The sequence below is a fragment of the Xenopus tropicalis genome, chromosome 1 (genome assembly GCF_000004195.4).
Source record: "Xenopus tropicalis strain Nigerian chromosome 1, UCB_Xtro_10.0, whole genome shotgun sequence".
Lineage (NCBI taxonomy): Eukaryota > Metazoa > Chordata > Amphibia > Anura > Pipidae > Xenopus > Xenopus tropicalis.
The window spans coordinates 114,263,113-114,280,711 of record NC_030677.2 but is presented as its reverse complement, the minus strand read 5'-3'; the positions used below and the strand labels follow the sequence as shown (position 1 = coordinate 114,280,711).

At 38.5% G+C, this 17,599-nt stretch overlaps 1 protein-coding gene across 1 annotated transcript; it reads right to left on the bottom strand.

The window, feature by feature from the left end:
• Nucleotides 1–2,724: 2,724 nt before the first annotated feature.
• On the bottom strand, nt 2,725–16,848 carry tmem161a (transmembrane protein 161A). The gene is given in 12 exon segments (NM_001001896.2): nt 2,725–4,741; nt 5,483–5,579; nt 6,576–6,750; nt 11,492–11,605; nt 13,229–13,372; nt 14,232–14,292; nt 14,595–14,746; nt 14,868–15,024; nt 15,102–15,199; nt 15,276–15,356; nt 16,292–16,395; nt 16,782–16,848. Coding segments are annotated over 12 exon segments (1,470 nt in total). The 5' UTR covers nt 16,785–16,848; the 3' UTR covers nt 2,725–4,457.
• Between the last annotated feature and the right edge of the window lie 751 nt (nt 16,849–17,599).

Genomic DNA, 17,599 nt, shown 5'->3' with positions numbered 1-17,599 from the left:
GGGCCAGCCAAATATTCAGTGTTACTATAGAGCTGCAAAACGAGACACAGCAATCAAAATGCAAAGTCCATATCAATGTAAAAAAATAGATTTAGAAAACTAAGAATTAACTGACATCACTATACCACATCTGTTGTAGATGCCAAGACAGAATAAACCTCGGACAGTAATAACTCTCTGTGACAAACTAAACAAAAATGCAGTTTTTGGCCAATATCCCTTGCCAAGAATGCCTTTAGATAATCTCACAAAGTTAATTCAAGATTTACCCTTGCAGAACTGGACTAACAATGGCATAAATTTGATCTCAGACATACAAGGAATTAATAGATACAGAACTTTTGTTGAATTACAAGAAAAATTATCATTGCCTGAAAGGGAAAGATATACCCAGCTAGGACTCACACATTTCTTAAGAACTATTAATACAAACTACAAAATTCGGTGTCGGCAAACCACAATAGAATATCTCTGCAAAGATAGGTGGATGATGAGAGGTAGACTATCTCAATGTTACACATGATGTGAAATACTATTACATGCTTAGATGGACTTACAAATAACTGTTACCCCTGAACAATGGCATGACACAGCTAAAACACTGTCAGGGACTACAAGATGCACCAACCAAGATGCAGTCCTATAATACATGAATCTATACGTGGTATTTATACAGTAATTACTTCCTCACCTCAGTGCTAGCAAGGTTGTGGCCACATAGGGACTCTACTTCATATGTGACTGGATAGCCCTGCGGTCTACAACTTATGGACACAGGTCTTCAAAGTCATTAACAGAGATATTGAAATCAACATACCTCAAAAACCACAGATAGCACTATTGTTACTATTCCCAGATCATGGGACCCAACATGAAAAAACTGTACCATACAACAAATACTAAACAACATGGACTCTAGAGCGGAGATGGAAAGGATGGTAGCCAGAAACAAAGGCAATATGGCAACCTACAACAAAATGTTGTCGGCTTGGCGAGCATTTGGAGACAGGCAACAGAGAACACTGATTCAATCTACTCTTTTCCACTGAACACTAATATGACCAGGGCTCAGTTTAGGTGTAGCACCATCAGGATTTGCAATTTCCGTGTCATCCTTACTTTCATTTCTAGTTATATGTCATGTGCATGTTCTGAATTCTCTTTTCTTAATATTATTTTTTACATCTATTTTGTCTCAGTTTGTCTCAAACAAACTAACAAGCCAAGTTCTATACAAAGATGAATATTATACCAATAATTGACTTTCTTTCTTAACTGACTCTTAACTAATTGTTTTTATATCTCATGGGAATCTGAATGGTTTTTCTTTTTCGATAAAGAGGTTAAAAAAACAACAAATGCAGTGTTACAGACTATTGAAGAACCGCTGCCAGGGAGTTAATGCTAAGTTAATGAGCTCTTGTTAAAAATATTACTTTTAAAATAACATTACTACTGTTTATGTAACTATAGAGGAATCAGACCCTGTGATTGCTAGGAGCCCAGTGGGTCACTGACTGATAATCAGTTTCAATATTTGCTTATGAAAAAAAATCTTACTAAATGTAGGGGGGTTGGGGGTCTTATAATGACGTGCAGCCCAGTAGCTATTAAAACCATTGATCTTTTTTCTCATACATGCCTCTTTTCATCTTATATAATCACCACTGCATAGACCACCGTTGTAGAATAGAAATTAAGGGGTTAAAATAGCTATTTCCCAAATGGCCATGGAGGCCTGTGACACATGAAATTTAATACACAAGGCACAATCAATCTGTAGGTGAGACAATCGGCCCCCAAGCCTGGAAAGGGCATATCTAGCACTAGTGGAATCTCCCCAATTATGCAGGCTCCCTTAAAGATTGTGTGAGAACATGACTAAGCCGAATCCTACATGCTCTGTCCTAGCACAGAGGGTCATGTCTGGGTGACACCCCCTGGGAGCAGCCAGACTGCAGATCTGCATATATTACCACCTGAAATATTCTGCAACTAATCTGTCATTGTCACTACAGCCACAATTGTGCTTTCACACATTTTCCCTTCACACAGCACCACTAAAATGGGAGGCTGTGATGATAAGACCACAAAATTGATACAAATATTTCTTAAATAATGCTTACAGTTAGATTTTAGCATTAGATTTTACCCCTACAGATTTAGTATGTGTATATATATATATATATATATATATATATATATATATATATATATAGTAGACCTAAGCTTAAACTTACAATACACAGTTTGATCTGCTTCAGTTCATGCCTATGCCTTGATCAGGGATGGTATTGTCCTGGTCTACACAGAGACCAATAGTCCATCAATGTTTTCAGGAAGTGGCTATTTGTGTATAAGCTTCAGTAAGTCCTTTAGACATTGTCAATATAGTACTAGCCCTCCAGTTTTAAATACATTTTACTTTTTTGGTGGTCAGTGAGTATGTCCTAGTTGAAGTAAGCAATGTGGTACCCCCTTTACTTATCAAGGACATTGGGGCATTCTTTTTGTTTCCCCACCAAAATGTATGATTGTTGGTGTGCAAGTGGGTCATCCTATAAAAAGGGCCAGATGATCACATTACAGTAGATGATCAGCCAAAAGGAACACCTAAACTAGCTTTCCCGAGTTATTTTTATATACAGATTTGACCAGTGATTTCAACTCCATGGGTTGTTTGATGTTCAGTGAACCTATTACAATAAATGGGAGGAAAGAATACAGTGTTTAATAAAAAGTTTTATTTCCAAAGGGCATTGCCATCTCTTAGACAACCCCCAATGAATCAGCATTTAAGAATATCAAACATGGGTAGGAATTTAGCATGCCGGCTATTTTGGTTTACCTGCAGTTACAAACAGCCTTTTGTAAGGCACATGAGAAAGTGAGTCTTCGGAAACACTTGCTTCATTCATTCTCCATACTGTTATCTGAATAAGCTGGACAGATTCTGGCACTATGGAAATTAGTCTACTAGCTGCTTGAGAAAATCAGATGCAGTTCCATAAAGGTAAATGTAACTGTCAGTCCAACTGCTCAGGTCAGGTCAAAATTGCAGCGCCTATAACTATTTTGTCACAAACTGAAAACGTTTTTCATTGCATAGTGATATCAGACCATTCTTCTACAGCCTGATTGTGATTAGACTTGATGGACAGATTGACTCTCAATCACTACTGCACCCAAGTCAATGATAAGAATAGGCTCCCGTGATTAAACCATCTGAGGACTAGCTAAATCAAAACCAAAGCTGGGTCTTGTCTCCATGTACTGTATTTCAAATATAATAAGCTTGCTTTGTACTAATTCTGTTCATAGTTATTCCAGGTCATTGATAATACATAATGCTTGAATTTCTTCTTGCTTTTTTATGAAAGATGGAATGTCCTTCACTGTACTACAGCCATCAATGTATTTGTATTCTTAAGTATATAATAGAAAAGGAAAAAACAATAAAATGACTAGGCACTCTTTATCAGCATTTGTACAATCTTTCAAAAACACAGCAGTCTTTCCTTTTCTATAGTGTACACATATACACCATCAGTAGCAATTGTACCCCATCCACTTTGTTAATGCGTGTTTTTCAAAAATAAAATATGAATACAGAATATGAATTTTACATTTAAATTTTTTTCCCATATGCAAAAGAAAAGGATCACAGCTCATAGTTATAAAAAGCTAAACTGCCCAAAAATGGCATATATTTTGATGTAACTCATATATCCATAATGACACCAGTATATTGCCTCTGTACATTCAACTGAAACACAATGCATTACATAAAAGCAGTCATTCTAATCTTTACAAAAAATGCATAGTCAGCCTTTCAACCTATGGAACATGCAGCTCCAGTTACCCGATATTCAGCAGCCACACCATTATAATAACTCAGAGAGGCAGCTGCCTGCACCTCCATGCAGGTAAAAAAAAGAACTACAGTTCTCCTGATCCTTTTCGTAAAAATTGGTGGCATCTAATTAATTCATAAAAAAGGGCTATTTACATATAGTTTTATAGCAGAAACAATTTCCTTCTGAGTTCTCAATGTGATAAACAAGGACGAAAAGGGGTGCCCTAAATCTTGAGGCATATTTATAAAGCTATGTATAAGATGTGGAATTAGATCGCCCCTTCAGCTAAATCATGTGTAATTGTGTATTTAGGTAGTTTTATTAATTTATCTACATGTAAGTACCTATAATTGTCAACCAATAGCTGTTTCCAACAAAATTTGTTAATTATTATACTGGTAATGTAATTCTATAAATAATATCTAGCAATTATATTTCAATTATGGTGGTCACTTTTGAGCATGGTGCAGGTCATGTGGTCTCTAGAAAAAAGCATTTGATTGTATGTGCACCTATAGTGTTTCAAGAAGATTGTTACCATTGTAACTCCGAGTAAATTCACCAGCTGTCCCCTCTTTGCTGAAAACTTTCTACTTGGCTCTATGAAGCACCCAGGTACTGATGAAAGTACAGACCAAACAAGCTGGTTACGATCTGGCAGACGGATACCCACCACGTCAGAAATGAAAAGAGTCCACGGAAAAACAAAGGTGTAAATAGGCCTCGTAAGGAAGACATCGCTCCCATTATTTGCTCCACAGCAGCTTGGACATCTTCAGTATCTTCCTCTTCTTCTGAAGTAGGTGAATGTGACTGCACAGGAGAAGAATCTACTACTGGAGTGAAACCGGTGGGTTCTGGATACAGTCCCCAAGAATAGTCACCTAGAAAACACAGAATGTATTTAAATAAATGTAAAGGGGGGTGTAGAAGTAGCACATCACAATTTTTCCTTATGCTCGGATGATGGGTTCTAGGATAGGTTTGCAACCTCTAGATTGTCATGTTCTCCACTGCATATACTGAGGTTTCCCTGGCCCACTTGACATATGTGTCAGCCCATGACAGACCTTGGATACAGCAAACCAGTATTTTGTGGTTTGAGTATTCAATGCAGTATCCAGTGTTTTCCATCATTAAAGGCCCCAAGACAAACAAAAAAAAGGAACATAACCTGAAATATGCTATTTGTGATGCAATACATAAAAAGGCCTTGCACATTAGATCTAAGTGAAACTAACAGAAGAACTAAAACTACAGTGCTATTGCTGTCTTTTGTGCTTAAAAGAATGATTTATTAACTCCCCTGCCTTCACTACAGTAAAAGTAAGACCTTTCTCAGATATTACATTCACAATTCCTCCGCATTTATTCCATTTTAACTGCATAAGGCCCAAACCACAAGTTTGCCTGCTATTTTATTTTTTAGCCAGAATACAGCATTGAAGAGTAAGCTTCTGGAACATAAAATAGGTCAATCAAGAAAAAAGTCAATAATCAATAATGTTGGGTTGATTTTAGCATCCAACAGTACTTATTTGTATTGCCCAGTATACATTGTAATGTCATAATATTTGCATAACTACACTTTTCTTGCTGGCAAAATCAAAGCAAGAAAAACTTACCTAAAGATTTCAGCATTAAAACACAGTGAAAAGTGAGGACAATTGGAGCTAGGTACTGAAGAGCAACCACAGTCAGATAACAGAAGATGCGTGAAATCTGTGTATGAAGAATAAAATGACAGGATTATTATTTTATTATAGAGTTTACTTTACATGAAGCGTGACGGTTTTAGCTTCTTAGAAGTATAGACAAGCTGGCTGCACCTCTACAATAGACTCACACTGGTTATCCAGTGATGGCACACTGGCACAGGCAGTACTAATTTAGGTAATGATGTAGCTTACATTTCAAATGCATATTTATTTGACTAATTTATTTTGCCATGTAGAAGAATCTGTCACGTTAAGGGTAAAGACACACTACTACTAGTAGCAGCTACTTGTCATTGCTACAAAAATAGACAGTGCTCATCTAAAAGTCTCTAAGTGTGTTTTACCAGAGGCCATTCTCAGTATTGTCTATGGCAGGGTATTTTCTGGTGCTTAGTAGCCGTGATAAGTATCTGCTACTAAGTAGCTCCACGTGTTTTCACCCTAATCTCCCCGCAATGCCATCCCACCGGCTAGAATGTAAATCGCCGGTGGGATGGCATACGTGTTGCAAATGAAAATTTGTTGCAGGGCGACTAATCTCCCCGTGTACCACTGACCTTAGGATGAAAACACATTGAGCTACTTAGTTGCAGATACTTATGAGATGGTTATGAGTTACTACTTGAATTAGCCCAGGGTTAATAAATGAGACCAACAGTTTGAATCAGAAAGATGGTCAGTTAAGTACAAGGAGATTTATGCCACTTTCCTTGTAGCAAAACTAATGGGAAACTTTCAATGTTTTACTGTAAGAAGTATCACAAGAGTAGTCTAAATGCAGTGTTGTATCGCCACTTGCCATATGTGCCATAGGTGCAATTCACATTCAGCAAAAGGAAACAGCTGCCAGCAAATTCAGGTGTTTTGATCATAGCTCTTCTCCCTGAGATGACTGCTGCAATTGTACAAATTCTCTCTGATACTGTGCAGTTGGACATTCTGTTCGGAGGGATGCACATTTTTATTTATTTATATGTAGCCCCTCTAATATTAGTCTCACCTTGCGCTGTATCTCAAGCATGGAGATGCGTCCTGCTTCTCGCTTCATTTGTTCCACCCAGCGGTCAGCAAGGCACAAGTATGCCTGCAAATGGAAGCGGGTCAAGCAGAAGCGAAGAAGGCAGAGAACCACAATTATCCAAAGACGGAAGGTATTGTAGGCAGAGTTAGACATCCTAAATGGAAAAGGCACAGGAGGAAATGAGAAATATGAGAACATTTACATCATAGCCCTGCCAGCTGTGCAATGACATGAAAAGCTTAGAGAAAATAATATAAACCTTTTATTTCTGAGCATTTCTTACAACAATGCTGTGCAACTGTAGGCCTGCAGGCTGAATGTGACCCTGCAAGGCATTTTATGGACTCCACCGCCTTCATAGATATCCCTGTATGAGATGATCATTCTAATATTATCCAGCCCATGAACATGCTTTATAGCAGACAATCAGCCCATTACTTGGAAGAGTATAGACTGCAGAGCTTTTTTAACTTTAATATGTATACACTTTTACCACAGCTAACAAAACAGGCTTAAAATGAAACAAACCCCTTTCTTCCTTATGAGCAAACCAACTAAAAGTGTTTGTATATAGGTCAAAACAGGGCAAGATATTTCTCTATATAAGTCATACCACCAATGCCTCAAGTCTCCCAGCATTTGGTCCCACACCCAGGAGCCAGACTATTGGCAAGGTGCATTGACCAAATTTGTTCTAGCCCTACAAAGTATTACAAAATATAGCACCATCCAATCTGCAGTGTTATGTGTCTGTGCAACCTTTTTTTCCTGTTCTGACTTCAATATGAAGTCGGTTCCTGCAGCTATTCAAGTGATTAATTTTAGCTTCAGAATAGAGCCAATAGAAAATCACTCCCCTTTGCATCACTTCGGTTTTCCGTAGTCTCACTATGTTGCTGCAGAAAAAACTGTGCGACTTTGGAATATGGAAGCAAATCGAACGGCTTTCCACTGGCAACTACTATGGACAACTAGAGCTGGAGAGGATACAAGGCGTGGTAATAAGTTGTAATACTCAGGGGCTACATGAAAAAGTAGCAAGGTCTCTCCCCACCCTCTCATTAATAGAAGCCAACCTGCAACAAAGAATATGTAAAGCAATAGGAAAAGTGTTACTGGCCCTGTAATCACATTTCTAGCCAGGAAAGCTAAGTATATATTCCCTCATTTATAGGGATGTTCCAAATCAAGAATTCCTTTCTCCCACCAGTTTCTGCAGGATTTGCATTCTACCAGAATCCTTCAGCTGTACTGAGTCCAACCCATTAAAGCTCAAATTAAAAAAATAATATCCATCCCTACATTTCAGACATTCTGTCATTTCCCTCCCCCCAAAAAAAAACTCCTACAAAAAAAAAAAAAGAAAAAAAAAAGGATTAAGGAGTGGCACCTTTGTAAGCAACAAAATAGCACAAACTTTATGCTTTAAAAAAGGTAATGCTACACAATCCTCTATCCTACAGCCTAGCAACTTTCCTCCCTGTTTTCCTATTATATACACTTGGCATGCAGCTCGCGTTTCAGCCACACCCTGAAAACCCCAATCGTCCCCATATAAAGTGTATGCTTAAAGGGATTCTGCCGTGATTTTTATAGTATACTTTATTTCTAAATTACATTGTTTATATAGCAAATAATTCACTCCATTTAAAACAAATGTATTTTTTTAGCTGTAATATTGGTGTGTAGGCAGCCATCTCAGTGCATTGTGCCTGAGTCTGAGCTTTCAGGGGGGGGGGGGGTTGATATCACTCCAAGTACATTAGAGGGGATTATAGGCAGTTGGGGGATGTTCTTTTTTCCCATAAAAACAATCAACGCACCAGAGGTCACCCCTTTAGATTAGAGGAACGGAGCTTCCATTTGAAGCAGCGTAGGTGGTTTTTCACGGTGAGGGCAGTGAGGTTATGGAATGCCCTTCCTAGTGATGTGGTAATGGCAGATTCTGTTAATGCCTTTAAGAGGGGCCTGGATGAGTTCTTGATCAATCAGAATATCCAAGGCTATTGTGATACTAATATCTACAGTTAGTACTAGTGGTTGTATTTATAGTTTATGTATGTGAGTATAGATTGGTAGGTGTGGGTTAGGTGTGCTGGGTTTACTTGGATGGGTTGAACTTGATGGACACAGGTCTTTTTTCAACCCTATGTAACTATGTAACTATGTAACTTGCAGTTCAGCAGTAAAGAGTGACTAAAGTTTATCAGAGCACAGGGCTATCCCCATATGAAAAAAAAACGGTTTGTGATTTTGAAAAATGGATTTCAATGCAGGATTCTACTAGAGAAGCTCTATTAATTGATGAGTTTAATCCTTTAACAAGGATTCAATTTGTGTTTTTTCTTACAGGATGTAAAAAAGAGGGTACATCTCCTTTAGTTCACCCCCTGGAAAACACAAAGCCATAAATGGTAGTATCCAGTGATTCCTTATGAAGGCTGTGGTTACACCTAAGATCCTAATTTAGTACAGGCAAACAGATGGCTGAAGCGAAGACTTCATTGTGCAGTGCTGCAGAATATGTTGGCGCTTTATAAATAAATGTTAATAATTATAATAACTTGCACAAAGTACTAGACAGGAGGTTGGTTTCAATAGCAAAATTCAGTGACAAATCCTCTCACTACATATGGCACATGTTCACATGTTCTTTTTAGCCCTTTAATCATGTTAAAATAAAGCTGTGGTCTTACCGGTACCCAGGTCCATGGAGTGCTTGCTTGATTTGAGTTTGCCATACCCTGTCTACCCTATGCTGCCTGCCTCTGTGTGTGCCATACTCGCCTGCCCCATGCTGCCTGTGTGTGCCATACTCTGCCTGCCCCATGCTGCCTGTGTGTGCCATACTCTGCCTGCCCCATGCTGCCTGTGTGTGCCATACTCTGCCTGCCCCATGCTGCCTGTTTGTGTCATACTCTGCCTGCCCCATGCTGCCTGTGTGTGCCATACTCTGCCTGCCCTATGCTAACTGTGCTTGCCATACTCTGCCTGTCCTATTCTGCCTGTGGGAAGTGGACCTGGCAGGGGTTTGTTCTGGTAGTTTGTTAGCTTTTAGGTTTAGATATGTAATTATGTGCTGGGGGTTGCAGTGTTATCCACAGGGAAGGAGGAGACATGTGGATTTAAGGGTATATCTTTTTATGACACCATAAATTTCTTTCACATAGGGAGTGATGGGTGATATCCCTGCAGTGAGCAGCAACCATTTGGGTTTTCGCCCTGCTACCACCATTTATGTCGGTATGGTTTTAACAGCTTTTATGATAACATGGGTGTGGTTTAAAAAAACAGTGATCAAAACTGGCTTCCATTAACAGCCCTCCAGCACGTAGGCCTGAAAAATTTTGGTCGTCAGTACTACATAAGTTTAACAGCACTGACTTAATACATAATCATATTGATGTAAGATGATTCATTTTGCAATCTAGGGTATAATTCAATATTTTGTTCTTCAGTCTCTATTTTAATGTTGCCTCTCTTTGTTCTTTTTCCTTGAATATATATATATATATATATATATATATATATATATATATATATATATATATATATATACCCAGAAGTCTACCTTGACTGGAGATGCCCAGGGAAATATTTTACCAGATCTATGCACTGGATATGTAATTAATTTATAAAAATGATTCACAGAGAGTATCTTTGTATACATTTGTATTACTGTAGGTAGGTCCAGCTGCCCATATTAACACTGGCTAAAATGACATAATACCTCAACATTGTAGAAGGACCATATAAAGCTTTGCAATTCAGGACACATTACTTCTGTTTATATACATCATGCCAGTCAGAAATGGAATTCACTTTTGAGAACTGATTGGCAGTGAAAGTTTATTAACTTTCACTGCCAATGAAATATTCTAGAAGTGTTTTGCACATTCTGTCATAGGTGCTCCTCTGACACCAGTCTGACTCTATAAACCCTGTCACTAGTTGATGCTTTCTGTTTTCTACAACAAAAACATTCCAGCAAGTGTTTTTTCAGCCTTTATGAACTGACAGACTCCTGCAGGGCAAGCTAAAATTGGTTATTATTTTCTTAAGGCCACTGCTAGAATGTAACCTCTGGTAAGATGTTTTACACCTCCACATGGCTGTTTTCTGGAACAGATGCAACAACAAACCACTTTGACAAGTCCAACAGCTGATTGCTTAGACTGAAAATAAGGACTCTTATAAACAAACAAATCTGTTAGCTAGAACAGCATCAATTTAAATAGCAGCATGCAGCCTATTTCCATCAGTGGATGCACCAACAATCAGCCTCAACTGAAACCGTTTTATCAGGTTGACTCTGTACTTGACTAAAAGACTGTATAGCAACACCAGGACTTTGAAAAATGGTTCACAGAATGCTTTAACAAAAGTGAGGAATGGTTTTTCACGGTGAGGGCAGTGAGCTTGGGGAATGCCCTTCCTAGTGATGTTGTAATGGCAGATTCTGTTAATGCCTTTAAGAGGGCCCTGGATGAGTTCTTGAACAAGCATAGTATCCAAGGCTATTGTGATACTAAAATCTACAGTTAGTATTGATGTTGGTATAAATGGTTTATGCATGTGAGTGTATAGATAGTTCAGTATAGGTTTGTGTGTGCTGGATTTACTTGGAAGGGTTGAACTTGATTGGACTCGGGTCTTTTTTCAACCCAATGTAATTATGTAACTAAACGATTAGATCAGCCCAATCAACAAGATTTGCTCATTTGGTGACCTGCTTGTTCCACCCAACAAGCAGACTGGATCATCAGCCAAATGGATTTGCCATTATGTCCAAACACTGGCAAATATCTTTCACAGCTTTAAAACCGCCTAAATATCTGTGTGTACCCAGATTCACTTACTGAACTAGAGTCATAAGGATTATGGTTGACACTTACAGCTCTACAGACTCCTTTCCCATTGGTGCATTTAGCAGAAAGTCTCTGGTGATTGGACGAATCCATAGCACCACCACAATAACAGGTGGCAGGAAACTCATGTGAAGCAAAAGCCTGCAGTAAAAAAAAATCAATGGGAAGTTTAATTAAATATGAAAAAATATCTAACAAATAATTGTAACAACATTATCAAATAAGTTACAATGCCATGGTTTGTAAAGTAGAGTTACACTATTCTATTCAGAAAGACACCTGAATTAGGAGTATATGGTTCACAGATGTACAGGAAACTCTTGCAAATGGCTGATTTACACAAGGAGTTGTTCTCCTGCCCCCCAAGTTGCCAGTGTGAAAGAAAAGCAGGAGGGTAGGAGATATCTTATTCTAGGAAGGTAGAAGATATCTTATTTTAATTAAATTATGTCTAAAGAAAAAAAATTGCAAAATATCATTTCTAAATAATAATAATAATAAATAATAATAATACTGAGCTGTGCCTTTATCTTGCTTTGTGTTGTTTCTATTTCTTAACAGTTATGGTACTGTTACTCAAGATGGGCAGTCACTTTCATTTCATGGGAAACATTCTGCCTATGACATACTTTTAGCATTCCTCTGCAGAATGACATAGGCAACATGCCTTCTATTAACCAACATGCAATGGCTGCCATTTGGGTGGTGCAGCTCTTCCTGACTGTCAAAAACCTGTCTGTGCAATTTGTATTTGGGACCTGTGCTAAATTTCTTACAGTGTGAGTAAACACTTCCATTGAAGTTTATCTGAATCTCTGCCAGCAAATTGTGTAATCATGCCAAAACACCTTCTCCTGTATTTTAGCATGATTATGCAGCAAACACTGGGTTACAATGATAAAAATTATATATGGGTTTTAAATAGGACACTGACACAAAATGTTTATTATTAAGATAAAATCTAAAAGAATCTTAAAAGATAAGGTGCTTTGGTCCTGGAAGAAAAAACGACAGGCCATGTTATTAGTGGGAAACATACAAACCTACACTAATTATTCCCTTTTTCCAGTGCAGAGCCAAAACTAAAATGTCCAGCACACAGCAACCCCTGACCCGTTACCACCCCTTCCTCCTCCATTCCTTGGTTCTGCACACAATAATGTCCCACCCTCACTGATACACTGTGCCAGTATTTGGTGTTACAGAGGGGCTGGAACTGGAGATACACAGGCAGAAGAGCAAGTACAACACACCCCACCACCATTGTACCCATGACATGTGCCTTTTTTGACTACTACTAGTTCCTGCCCTGCCATTTTCCCTCCATATGAGATAAGTAGGCTCATTTATGACTGTGTATAGGCCCCCTAGAACCTATACACAGAGCGCATGCTCTGTACAGAGTATTTACACCTGTACCAGCTGCAGATTCAAGCTCAAACAGACGTAAGGGAAACATAAGCAGACATTAGGTTAGTGCTCACCAGCTTCCACATTTTGACTAACACTCAAGCTATGAGTTCCAGAGGATGCCCACATACCACCCATCCTTTACACAGTGTTACTGAACAAATGCAGCACTACTTACAGATTGTAAGCAAAACAGAGCAAAGCGCAAAAAGGAAGTATTTTCATGCTTTGCACCTTGCCCAAATTTGTTAACAATGCCCTAATACTTCAAACAGATCACCAGCAAGAAAATGCTGTTGATATAAACCCATATGAACCAAATCAACTTATCCCAAAGTTTGTAGGTGTGCTTACTGGAGCATTGGCCTGTCAGCTGCCATTTTTAAAGCATCCAAGTGAGTCTGAGCCAGTCGCAAACCAGGAAAAGTGAGGCAGCCACCGAGGAATGCACAGAGGGCTACCAGTGCAATTTTAAATGCAAGTTTTACAAAGGGCATTCTGTAAAGAAAAAAAACAACACAATACATTAGCTTTTCATCATAAATACTCGTGGGCCCCTTTAAATTCTTAAAATTGTTTCCATCCTTATCTTTTGTACTGGGAAATGCAAAGTCATTTGTAATTATAATAATTGTATTTATATTATAATAATTGTATTATTGTAGTACTGAGAAATCACAGCTTCCAGTGTTATTTTAAAATCCCCTGTTCTGTTAGGTTACATCAGTGATCCAACACTGACACAAAAGTTACAAGGTATAGCGTGAAGCAGTGTGTGTCTTACATAGAATATTTGGTCAGTGTTAATAGCCAAAATGACCCGTACGCCTTTCAATTATAGCAGACAATTTGGCTGGCCAAGTCTGCCCTGTCCCTTTACAGGCCAGCAAAAGAGGTGACGGACTAGGAACAGCAGGCAGTTTGTGCAGGAAAGCCTTTGACAGAGAAGTCTAAAGAAGGAACAGATTACAGTTTTAGTGTTGTGTGGGGCTCTTTAAACACATCTTGGTTCAGTAGTTCCCCTTTAAGAAATACCAAAGTGTGTGCATGGCAAAGACCTTACTTATAAGCTTCAAAGAAGCAGGGACTGATGAGAATTATAAATCTGTAACATGTAGATGCAATAGAAATATAGAGTGATGATAAACTCTGAGCTGCTAGCCACACAACAATTGTTGATTTGTGTAGGGCCTATCCCTGGGATGTGGACATTAAAACCTTTAAAATGATGTGGAAAAATATATATGTTCAATTTTGTCTAAGGGCTCACAATCCCTTTAGGAAGTAGACATTTCTAGTAGTAGTCTTTATGGTGCTGAATGCCCTCAAAATAAAATTTTGGAAATTTCAGACTTACGACCACTGCCAGCCTCGCTGTGCCAGAAAGTTTTCTAGATTGTGACAGACACTGGCCAAGCCTTAAAAAAAATAAAGGCAAAGACAAATTAATTATAAAACAAGAGAAGGGAAAAGTAAGGAATTTTTAAAAGCATGTCTTTATGTGCTTGGGTTTGATGCACAGCAACAGGCTTTCTACCATTATGTAAATCCGTGTCGGCAGATGCAACAATCGTTTATCTTTGGTTCAAGTATCATTTCTTCTAGAGGACCAACAACTGACAGACAGGTGGCTCTCAGATATGATACTATTCTATTTTATGTCATTGGTGATCATACTTCAAGGATTACATCTGTCCAAGGCAAAAAGCATAAACTTTACCTGGTTCCAGCCCAAACTCCAGATACTCGTCTCGCACAACCATTACTATCATCGCAATCAGAAGAAAGAAAAAGGCAAATGTCAAGCAGACAGACCGTTCACCACCCTCCTCAGATCGGAAGTAGTGTTTCATCACAGTAAATAGGACCTTGCTGAAGTCTTCTAATTAAGGTAACAATGTTTCCAACTTTACACAGTGAGATATGACAAATGCACTAACTATTTTCACAATGTGGGATAACAGTCCAGCTTTGCTGCTGCATGGAAGGATACATGGAGAAAATAATGGACATCAGGCACCAAAGGACTCCAATGTTTATCTCATTTTGGGCATCCACCACACAATAATAGGCTTCAGTGAACAAGTAGATAATTGTTGAGTACAAAGCAAAATCTATAAACCACTGGTACTCCAGGAAATAGCGAAGCACTACAAACAAAGCAGAATGAGCACATTAAGTTAACCTGAATTCCTTCATTTGTTAATAAGGTCAAAGGAAAACTTACCGAGGGCATCAATGGTGGTGATTGGCTGTGTATCCAAGCGTAAGTCTATGTCCTTGGGGACAGTTAGCGGTTTCTCATCGGTCACCCCATTTGTCCGCCTGTAGAACATATACACCTTACTACTACACCACAAAAAAACTTTACTGTATGTGGGTGTATGACTATTGCACTCACCTTTCTCTTTTGGCTTTAGGTTTTTGTTTCCCAGCTAAAGTCCGCAGTTCCTCCTCAGTTGGATGTTTGAAACGAAACAAACTAGAAAATAAATCAAAGACTTCATGTATTTTCACAGATAATTCTGTTTGGGGAAAATGAAAGGAAATGGCATCCTACCCTCAACAAAAAAAGATAAAAAGTGACTTATAGGTAAAACTACTATTGGGCAAGCACAAAAAATAGCTCTTATATAAATCCACTGGAGCTAGAATCCAGTAGTCACTGGGGGTTAATTATAAAGACTGTACAAATTTGCCCCGGCAGGAACACATAGCAACCATTCAGTGATTAGCCTTTTTCACCCAGCTGCAGCTTAAGCGATGAAAGATAATACCCGATTGGTTGCCATGGGTTACTGCCCAAGTGGAAATTTGTCCAGTCTTTATACATGACCCCCAATAAGTTATACAGCAAAGTTAATCAGCAAATAACCCTGTAATGTATACCATAATCCAGTGGTTTCTAGATTTCTTTGGGTTATACACTTTTTCTGCCAAAACATTTTTTCAAGGTCCCTTTGAGGCATACTGTAACTAATATACAGAACGTTCCATTTTAGCCTGCTATAGTTCCAGTAGTATCCTTGACTGCAAATAAGCAGATTTTAAGTTAAGTTAGGGTGACCAGACCACTTAAAATTCAGACACATTTTAAAAAATCAAGCTGGCAGGGCTGAACTGACTGCAGTTTATTTTAAAATCAGTTCTTCCCTGCAGCATGTATTTATTAGACGTACCCCTGAATTTTCAAGTGAACTGTCACCCTAAGCTAAGTAGGGGTGCAGTAATTATCTGGACCCCTACCCAGAATAGCCACACAACAGCTAACATAACAAAATGTGTTTGGTTTTGTTTTTTAAACATACAATTGGGCGTTTATTTAGAACCCCAAACAAAGAGAGATAATTTTTGAATACAAGACTAGCAAGAAATTAGATGGAACACTGTGCTACCATATACATTATTTACATGTACCTGCCATTACACAGCAACCATCTGCCAAAGGAGTAGTGAGGAGACACCCGCTGCATAATACTTGCCACTAACAATGTGACCACCATCTGCACTCCCATAATGGCCTGTAAGGGAACAAGTAAAATAAAAAATCAGAGCACAAAACTTTAGTAAAAGCCACAATGGGAACAACTGTGAGAATGAACATTAGCTGGAAAAGTTTTCATTGCAGTTAGAAGTTTTATAACTGTCTCACTACAAAGCTAATGGTTAGATCCAAACCCTCTGATTATGCAACTGTACAGACATGCATATATGCCATATATATCTGTATACACTGCCTTTTCTTTTCTCTGTTCATAGAGCACCATGTATAACAAATGCCAAAGTCATTAGGTTGCTTTCTAAGTCACATTTAGAAATCAATGTGCATCTCATATCATTTTTACCTACAAGGCTAGGTATGCAGACACATGCAAATGTGTTACTTCTTAATGCGCAACTTACTCACCATGATTACTGTTCAGTAAGTCAGTCCTGCTTGAAAGAGTGAATTAAATCTCACCAGCCATGTGATTCCTACTGAACAGCTGCAGGAAGGACACTGTGCTGTCCCTTTAAGGCAGTCAGTAGTAAAATCCAAGGCTTTGACTAATCAAATAGCTGTGTTTAGTTGATTGACAATCCTATAGCCAATGGTTTGATCCGATTTGACAAGCAAAGGAGGAGACTTTTTTATTTATATTCTTGCTGCGTATCCGGGTAGTGTCGGGTTATATTTGTGGTGCTTCATGGTACATGTAGTTCTTTTTCAGACAATGCTAGCAATCCTATGTTTGACTCCAGCATTTATGTGAATCATGGTCAGTTTTTAGTTAACAACAGGAATATGTTTAGAGTGTTAAGTGTAATGACATACCATAACTTTTTAAAAAAAAAAAAAAGACCAGAAGCAGTAGTTTTAAAACTGTGCAGCCCCCTCCCTGTGCCTGTAACCGGAGGAGTTTCCCCTGCAGCCGTGGCTTCCACATTAAGCATTAGGAAGGCACTGGATGGGGGATGGCAGTGTTTAGTTGATTGACAATCCTATAGCCAATGATTTGATTCAATTTGACAAGCAAAGGCGGAGACTTTTTTATTTATGTTCTTGCTGCATATCCGGGTAGTGTCGGGTTATATTTGTGGTGCTTGATGGGACATGTAGTTCTTTCACTTAACAATAGGAATGTGTTAAGTGTAACAACATTCCATAACTGTTTTTGGTATTTTTTTGTAGTGCAAAGCCCCATGGGAAAAAAATAGCTGAATTCTCCCGAGATTACGTCTCAA